Source organism: Artemia sp. Qi Xiang Cuo, chromosome 3 (assembly GCF_049724085.1).
Source record: "Artemia sp. Qi Xiang Cuo chromosome 3, ASM4972408v1, whole genome shotgun sequence".
Lineage (NCBI taxonomy): Eukaryota > Metazoa > Arthropoda > Branchiopoda > Anostraca > Artemiidae > Artemia > Artemia sp. Qi Xiang Cuo.
Genome location: NC_142796.1, coordinates 24966013 through 24975100, shown reverse-complemented (window position 1 = coordinate 24975100; position 9088 = coordinate 24966013). Strand labels below are relative to the sequence as shown.

The 9088-nt window shown below is 35.7% G+C and overlaps 2 protein-coding genes across 3 annotated transcripts in view; one reads left to right on the top strand and one right to left on the bottom strand.

Annotated features, from left to right (window-relative positions):
* Nucleotides 1-3634: 3634 nt before the first annotated feature.
* Nucleotides 3635-9088, top strand: part of LOC148953907 (uncharacterized) — a 46615-nt gene continuing 41161 nt past the window's right edge. For both annotated transcript variants that reach the window (XM_089086851.1, XM_089086850.1), the window contains exons 1-2: nucleotides 3635-3808; nucleotides 8267-8391. The gene's annotated coding sequence lies outside the window, so the exon portion shown is untranslated. The remainder of the gene's footprint in view (nucleotides 3809-8266; nucleotides 8392-9088) is intronic.
* LOC148953908 (uncharacterized) lies at nucleotides 4105-4479 on the bottom strand. Its single transcript, XM_089086012.1, has one exon. The coding sequence runs from the start codon at nucleotides 4477-4479 to the stop codon at nucleotides 4105-4107; it is 375 nt and encodes a 124-aa protein (XP_088942138.1).

The window sequence follows — 9088 nt, the reverse complement described above, 5'->3', positions numbered from 1 at the left end:
AATAACTCTATCACGGTTTAGCAAATTCTAAACTGTTCAATCGATCTCTATTTAACTCTTTCCTTATCACTGATTTTGGTCCCCGTTCCTGTCGCAGCACTGGATTCAACCAAGTTGATTCGCTTTATTTGTAATGAAACTAGGCTATGTTTGGCGATTTGTAATTGTGTATCAGCTATAATGAGGGAGGGATGAGTAATTGTTTAGGTGGGGGTAGGGTAGAATCCTATAAAAGTACATCTTAATGGACAAACTTCTTACTCTTCACGAGGCTTCAAATAAATGTTTAAAGAGGTAGAGGGAGTAGGAATTAATTAAATTGTTTCTCTATACAGCTAAAATATTACATTCCGATTTCTACCAGTACAGAGGTGGAAAAGGCAAGGCAGGTCATCATCAGCCCCGCCATGAAATTTCTTTGAGATGGCAAATACTGCAAGGAACTTAGTTTTCAGCAATTTTAAATGGTGTCATTTTCTTTTTCTATTCATATGAAGTATTTCAATGTATTTAAACAAATGTATGTAATGTATTTATCGATAAGAAAATCCTATTGCAGAGGTTGTGATGGCTTCAGTTATTTAGAAGATCAAAAGTCTCAAAGAATTTCCATCCATACAAACAATAACACTCCTTTTTATCCAACCGAAATTCTTTTGCAGTAATATTAACAAGGACTTTTTACCGAAATTACTATTCATCGCCAGTTTTTTAAGTATATTCAAATTTTATCTAAAATTTAAATTAAAAATTTAAACGAAGGACGGTATCAATGCATGTACAATTATTGATTTACACATTTAAAAAGCAATTGACCAGGGATTTAAGGGACAGGGACCTCAAATTATATCATGGTTAGGCTTGGGAATGATTTCGAAAAAAAGAAATTAAATAAAAAAAGTGCTTTTCAGCTGAAAGCAAGGGACAGATTTGAAACCTATTTGAAGAGATTATTCTTTATATGAAGGGAGCTGTCTCCTCTTTAGCTCCTTACTCTTTACTGTAAAGTTTAAATTTTTTCCAAATTTTCTCAGAAAATTTGTAATTGGAAAGATAAGATTTTTCAAAGCACTAAAAAACTTTTGTTTAATGAGCAAAGTGTTGAGAAGGGGGTAGTCCCCCTCATATACAGAGTAATTTATATTTGTTTTAAGTTTTAAACTTGCTCCTTGCTTTAGTTGAAAACCCTTTTCTATTTGTTTAATTATATTTCATGAAACTGTTAGGTTTTATGAATGCAATACTTTTGGTAACGCAGAAAAAAAAACAATCAATGTATCAATGATCTCTGTTTGGATTTTGATGGGTAATTAAAAGTTTGTGGTAATGAACTCTAAGTACGGAGTGACCCGGCTCAATAGTAACCGAAACTCTTAAAAACAGAATTTTGATACCAATTGATATATCAAAAGAATTGGTTTATTATGCTGATTCCAAACATATATGCTTCATTGAGTTTAGTTTTACCCATCAAAGGCTACGAGCCTGAGATAATTTGTCTGATTTTCTAAAAAGTCATATAATTTTAATGAAAATAACACCATCAAATTCAGCGTATCAAAGAACCCTACTGTAGAGGTTTCAAGCTCCTATCTACAAATGTCTTTAGAGATAAAATGACCCCCTACAGCCCCTGGGGAAAGGTTTTTAAGTTATAAAATTTACCCATTGTTTTATTGTTATTGGGAATATGTATACATCTTTCGGGTGAGGAGAAAACGATGAATCTTTTAGTGGGAGGATTTTACATGTAAAGAATTTTTCATAGAGAAGGAAGCTTCCAAGGGGGTAAGACTTTCCGGGGAAATTAAACATTTGGTGAATTTGCCAGAATTCCTATACGAAATTTCTTTATAGGTTTTGCTTTTTCTTTACCGATTCAATTTTAGAGGGTGGAGATGTTAAGGGTAATTGTCCGGGGTAAATATTTGCCAGGATTGAATTGCCCAGAGAATTTTTCTGTGGAGAGGGGGATTTTTCCGTGGAGGTGCAGCCAGGTATTCAGGGGCTATTAAAAAAAATGATCAGAAATTAAATAAAAAAAAAGTTTTTTCAACTGAAAGTAAGGAGTAACATTAAAACTTAAGACGAACAGAAATTATTACGTACATGAGTGAGGTTGCGTCCTACTCAACCCCCTCGTTCTTTACGCTAAAGTTTAAATTTTTTGCCAATTCTTTAAAAACAACTCCTGAAACACAAGGGTCGTTTAATTAGAACAATAAGTAACTTTTTTTTAAAGTGCAGAAAACCTGCTACGTGAAGAGCGAGGTATTGAGGAGGAGGCACTCCTCCTTATATGCGTAATAATTTCTGCTCGTTTAAGATTTAATGTTCCTCCTTACCTTCAGCCGAAAAACTTTTTTTTATTTAATGAAGCTGACAACCTTTTTTCTAAAGGCAATGAAAAAAGTATGTCAATTAAAGTAAAAGTATATAAAACCCGAAAAAGTAATTAATTAAAAAATTGCACAAAACAATAGCCTACTTACAAAAACTAAGACACAAGCTCCCAGCATTCAGTTCTGTTGAGCAATGTTGAAGCATTGGACGGATATTTATGAATAATATCGACAGTTTCGAACTTGGTTATCAAACACCAAAATATTAAATGCCTTTAGACTCAATTGTTTATAAAAAGTAACGCATAATCAAAGCAGTTTGTTCAAAGTAAAACTAAGATTAAGAAAATCAAATAAAAGTTTTTAGTTCAATATTTTTAATTTTGAATACCAAAGGTCAGTACATTTGACACCTTTATAATTCATAACTGTAAAAAATTAAATCTGTTTCAAAGTGAAAAATAGATAAATACAATCACTCCTAAAAAAAAATGATAATAAAACACAAAAAACGTATCCGTTCAGGGGGAAAATACAGAAATTCTCAGCATTCCGTTCAGGGGAAACATTTCTGATTACAATGGCGTCATATATCAGCTCAAAGGCACTCTGGCAATTCAAGCAAAAGTTGAAGGCAATTTTTTACCGAAATTGCCTCTTATTAAGTTGTTTTCCTTGTCCTCTTTAATTATACGAACTATCTTGTGTTCTAATAACTGCACTAATTACTAATAAACAAATACATATTTAGGATCACCATATAAAGTTGATTCTTTGATTTAGTGTTATCAATAGTTAGACTCTTATACTTTCGTTATAGGCTCGAAATTTCTTGGCAGGCAGTCAAGAATAGGGCAACACACATTTTATCCATTTTTTCCATATTCTGCCTTTTTCTTTTGGTTTCCTTATAGTTACATTATTGTCCCAAATTTCGCTAGGGGAGGAGGCATGCCCCCTCCCCCTGCCGGTGCCCATGAAAATAATCAAGACACACTAATTGATTTTAGGGTTGCAGTAAAGAACGAGCTACGGCCCATTGTAATCGAAATATTTAAATTCTATCTGAAGTTTAAACCACAATCTGAAGTTCAAATTAAATCCGAAGTTTAAATACAGGGAACCTTTAGTTCCTTTGTGTGTTCACTGTATGGAACAGTATATCTAAGTTTGTTTGATTGTCTATATAGAGAAAGAATAACTTTCCATGACAAAAAACAAAACAGAATAGCAACTACATATTTATCACTAAAGAATTTAGGATAGTAAATATGTTGAATATTCCAGGCAAGTGTTGTTCAGGGAGCGAAGTCTGAAAACAAGATAGATTCTGAAAGTGCCGAAGCAGCACGACAGTTTGCTGATGAACAGCAGAAAGCTCTAGCTACCCAGGCTATGACGCCACAGTCAGCACCGATGATGCCACCTGGGCCGAACCTGGGCATGCCAAACTTTGATTTGGAAAGGTAAAAATTGTGCTATGTTTATTATTGAGCTGACGGAAACTGTTCATATTATATTAAATGGACTACAAGGAAGGTCCAAAGATCCTTTAAAAATAGGCCTCCATAGGAAAAATTAGCCATTTGGCTCTAGAAATCAAAGTTGTCTGAGGTCTTTTATGCCAAATATCATTAAGTTTCTTGGTGTCCGAGATGTCAAAAAGGATTTTAGGGTCGTATTGTGTATTCTATTTAAGATAGTTTCTTTGAACAGCTCTTGTTCTTATAGGATGTATTTTTCTTTTTCACCTTGAACTTACTTAGAACTTAGGTCCTCCTGATGCATCTGGGGCGCATAGGGCATCGACGAAGCCTCGGTAAACGTTACGTATTGGCGCTGCGGCAAGTACATCCTCCCACTGGGGTTGTAGTGATGTGTGAGCACTGCGTAGATCACGATCGTACGTGCGTCTGAGTGTGTTTCTCGGTCTTTCCCACTGTCGACGCCCACGTGGCTGCCATTGTTGAACCTGGTTCGGGATTCTTGAGTCCTCCATCCGAAGGACGTGGCCAAGATAGCTCCATCTCTTCTTCTTAATCACTTCAGTAATAAGCGGCTGGCTAGTTCTTTTGCGGACCTCAGTGTTACTGAATCTTTGACGCCAACCGATATTCAGCACGCGTCTCAAGCGCATATTTTCGAAAGCTTTGAGTCTTTTCTCTATCCCAACATCTAGTTTCCAGCACTCACTGGCATACAATAGCACGGACAAAACGTTGCTATTCAGAAGTCGCAGCTTTAGTACAAGCGAGTACTTCTTTGATTTCCATACTGGCTTAAGTTTGTTGAAAGCAGCGTAGCCATTCCAAGTCTTCTCTTAACCTCATTTTGAACTTTTTCTGTGTAATCGACCCAGCTTCCAAGGTATTTAAATTCATGGATTTGTTCGACTCCACGATTTTTCTGCAGGAGCTCGACTGGCGAGCCTCATGTTGCCATTGATTTAGCCTTGTCTATGTTGGTGTTTAGGCCACCTTTCTCCGCTTTAACGCTCACTTTATTAAGAAGCTCCTGGAGTCGCTGCTTTGTCATTTCCAGAAGTGCCACATCATCTGCAAAGTCGAGGTTTGAGAGGATTTTATTTATGGCTGTTATTCCGAAGCCATCAGCTTCACTCTAAACGTATTCCATTAAAATAAAAAATACAAACGGTAATACAATGCACCCTTGTTACACTCCTACCATACTTTTCATGTATCTAATTATTCCGTTTGCTGTCTTTACTCAATACCCCATATTTTCATAAAAGACTATGATTAAACTTGTTCTTTTCTTGGGGACAACATAATGCTATAGAATTTCACAGAGTGTGTCACGGTCCACGGAGTCGAAGGCCTTTTCAAAATCAATGAAGAGCATGCATACTTTGTTGGACCACTCATTTGCTTCTTCTATCAGAGTCCTGAGCGTGAATATGAGATCTGAACAAGATCTCCCCGTCCGAAAGCCATGATGCTCTTCTCTCAGATACGGATCAAGATCTTTTTTCAGTCGCTCGAGTATTACAAATACTACAACCTTACTTGGTACTGATATTAGGATTTTACCTTGCCAGTTATCGCAGTAAAGAGCATCACCTTTCATAAATATCTTAAAAATTATCCCTTTGGTCCAGTTGCCAGGGACCTTTTCATACTTCCAGACTGTTGCAATCAGTGTTATCCACACTGAGAGGCATGTCCTCACTGATGCCTTGATCATTTCCGAAGTTATGCAGTTTTCACCTGGTGATCTTCCATTCTTGAGTTTTTTCACTGCAACAAGTATTTCCGTAGATGTTGGAGGATTTTCGCCAATCTTAAGGTTAAGAAAGGGCATAGAAGGGATGCTGTCTCGGTCAGTTTTCACCTTGAGGTTGCCCTTTTTGAGGCGTCCAACACTTGATTATTCCACTCACAGGAACATTCACTGACTTTCCCGTTAATAGCTGACGTGGAATTATACGCTACTGTGCATAAACAATATGCTATAAGTTTGTCACAACTCTTTAAGAAAGACTGCTAAAATACAAGTGCTCTTGAATTTGAGTGAGAAGTATTTTTAAAGAACTTAAAAAGATTTTAAAGTAAAGAGCAAGGGCTCACGAAGTAACAAGTAGCTCCCTTAATATACGGAATTTTTTCTCGTTTGAAGCTTTAATGTTGCCCCACACTTTCAGCTGAAAAAACTTGTTTTTTTTTTGTATTGACAAGAGGTAATGTATAAATATTTAAAAAGGTGACTTCCGTTAACTATACGTGACCTTTTTTCTCGTAAGTTCTCATGAAAGATTATACTTCATTGTTGAGCGCAATTTCTTGTTTTATTCCTTTTAAAATTGTTATTGTATACCTACTGTCTTTTCTTGCTTATGTACAAATTAGAAGGTATTAGTGCTCCTCAAATAGATCGTTAAAAACCATATGATGGTAGTTTGCTAGAGAGTATATATGTATACAAATCCAACCCCAAGAGGGGACCTGACGTCACCCTTTGGGGACTTACCGTGGGAGAAGGGGTCAAAGCTTGGAACAAATGTATTTATCGGTTTATTGTTGCCAAGAATTACAAAATTTGGCTTTTTTCTCTGTTTTTTTTTTCTTTCTTCATTGGATAAATGTTAGGATGGTCTAAGGGAGTAGATAGTGTCGGGTGATAGATTATGTAAGAAATGCTTTTCTCAATCATGGTCATAAAGCACGCCAAAGAATAGGAATGGAAAAATGTTTGCACACCGATCCGTACTTTTTCACTCCATTACTTTTAATACATTAAGCCACTTTTTAATTTAACAATACTTGACAAATAATTTAGTGACAATTCCAAACTACGTACACTGTTGCCTGATACTTAATCTGATACTTCAAATATCGATATCCAGACGTATTGTATCGGTAGTCGATATTCTTTAAGTGTATCAATATTTTCGATATTTATATAATTTATATATCTAATTTTTTATATAATTTATATTTTGTATACTTTTTTATATTTATATATCTTTGCATAAAAAGATTTATGTTATTCTTTTCCAGTGCTCTCATTAAAAAATTAAAAAACAGCTTCCATCTCAATAAGTAAAAGAGCTACTGAGAAATGGGACTCAGGTTCAACTTCAACTCGTTTCTACCATTATCTGCAATGCGGGTTCGTTGCAAGCAATGTCCTTAAAAACCAATCTTACCAATAATATAAATAAGTCACACATTTGTGTTCGAAAAATGATCACGGTCAAGATGTGAGTATTTAACCTAGTAGATTCATATTCAACTGTGTTCCTCTGTGCCACAGGGTATTTGGCCTTAGCCTTATTGAACATGCTCAATTTGCTTGATTTATTATTTATGGATAATTTATTTATCTGCTTGAACCCCTTTTTATTTTTGGTGTAAAATTTGTTGGACCATCCGGATCCAAAAATGTCCTCAGTTTATGGTAGTTATTAGTCAGGTTACCTGTAGCCAAGCTGTTCTGTAGCTGCAGTGGACATTGCCCAGAAATGGAAAACTAGAAGATTATTGGAGATTATGAAGTTGGTGTTTTGGGCTTTCCTTTTGTCGTTGAAGATGCTGACCAATGGGGCGTTGTGGCGGCCATTTAACTTAACAGGGAGGTGTTGGTCTGGCAGCCTTATTGATCAGATGAATATCCTGATTCTTCTACATATAATCTGCTTTCATCCACGTTTAAATGTTTAAAATTTTACGCTTCTGAGGTGATTTCCAAAAACTGTTTGCTTAGCTATTCTCATAGGGAGGATCAGCGGAATAAAGTAGATCAAAGCAGAATGAAATATAAATAAAGAGGCTTAAGACGCAGTAGAATATATATTGTTTTGCTGATGCTTCCTTTAAGAACAGCATAGCGAAAACACTATGCCACGAATATGAAATTGTTCAATGCGATCTTCAGGTATGACAGCGGCCATATTAGAACAACTACTTCTTGCGGGCTATGCAAAAAATTTGATTACGGTAATGCAAGGGTTATCGTAGTAACAATATTTTTGGGTTTTATTGTCATTGTGAATTGTATTTTTCTTTTGATTTTAGCATCCTATCAAACCATGATTTGGTTAGACAGTTGAGCAACAAAATCAAGACCATTCGCGTTTGGAGCCACCCAAATCGGAAGCTATGGGTATTCCATTTATGCATGGGCCACCACCACCTGGGCTACCTTTTTTACCTCCCCATTTCCCTATGCCAAATTTGCATAACTTTTTTAATTTTTCGAACCTTCCCAATTTGCCAAATGTTAATTTACCCAACTTTCCTGGGATGCCAAACCCATTGCTTGGGTTTCCTCCATTTCCTCCTCCTGGTGGTCAAAATAATGTGCCTAAGGCGCTGCAACAGCTTTTAGGACAGCTACCTCCTCAGTCAAACAATGAACAGCATAATATAGCATCTACCTAATTATAAGGAACCCCTCTAATTCAGGCTTCCCCAATGTGCAGCAGCCACCACATTGCCAATGCACTTCAACACCACAGCCAATCAAGTGGTGTCCACAGCCTCATCAAGTCTCTCCCGTAACTAACCTGGTGCAGCCATGGCCGATAGAGGTAGGTACGTCAAAATACCTTCCTAGGACATACTTTAGTCTTTAGAACAATCCTTAAAAGGTTCAATTTCCTAACCTAACCCCTTTTCAAGATAACAAAAGTAGCTAAAATAGAATTTTACCATATAGCCCAAATTATATATTTTCCTTGTGTTTTCTGGTAATTGATTTTGTCACAGTTGATTCAATTTATGAGTAAACTGGTCATAACAACAGTTGAAAAAAAATTTTGTTATAAACTCGGTACTTGTGAAATATCCTTACCCTACTGAAGAATTTGGATCTGTAAGATCTGAGAAAAACCAGTTTTCTTTCTGCAGTAGGTTGTAATTAGCTCAGTCTCATTTAGAAAAACCACAATGTAGGTATATTTTTGTTAAATGTTTAATATATAGTGGTGATTAGGTTAGGTTAGCTATTTAACATAATGCATTCTATGTGACCTGCTTTCTATAGCCTAATTTTCTTCTGTACTTTTCCAAAATTTTGCGTCTTAAGTTTTATATTTTCATCATATTTTGGTATATTTCATTACAATTAACCTAACTTCACTTCTTGGGTGGTAATTTGTATTTTCCTTAGTCTTAATAGTAAAATATTGTTTTGAAAACAAATTTGTAGAACTTTTCAGTAAGAGCCTAAAACTTCTGAAAAATGACTTCACAGTAAAACTCATGTCATTTCTGAGAGGTTTCTGG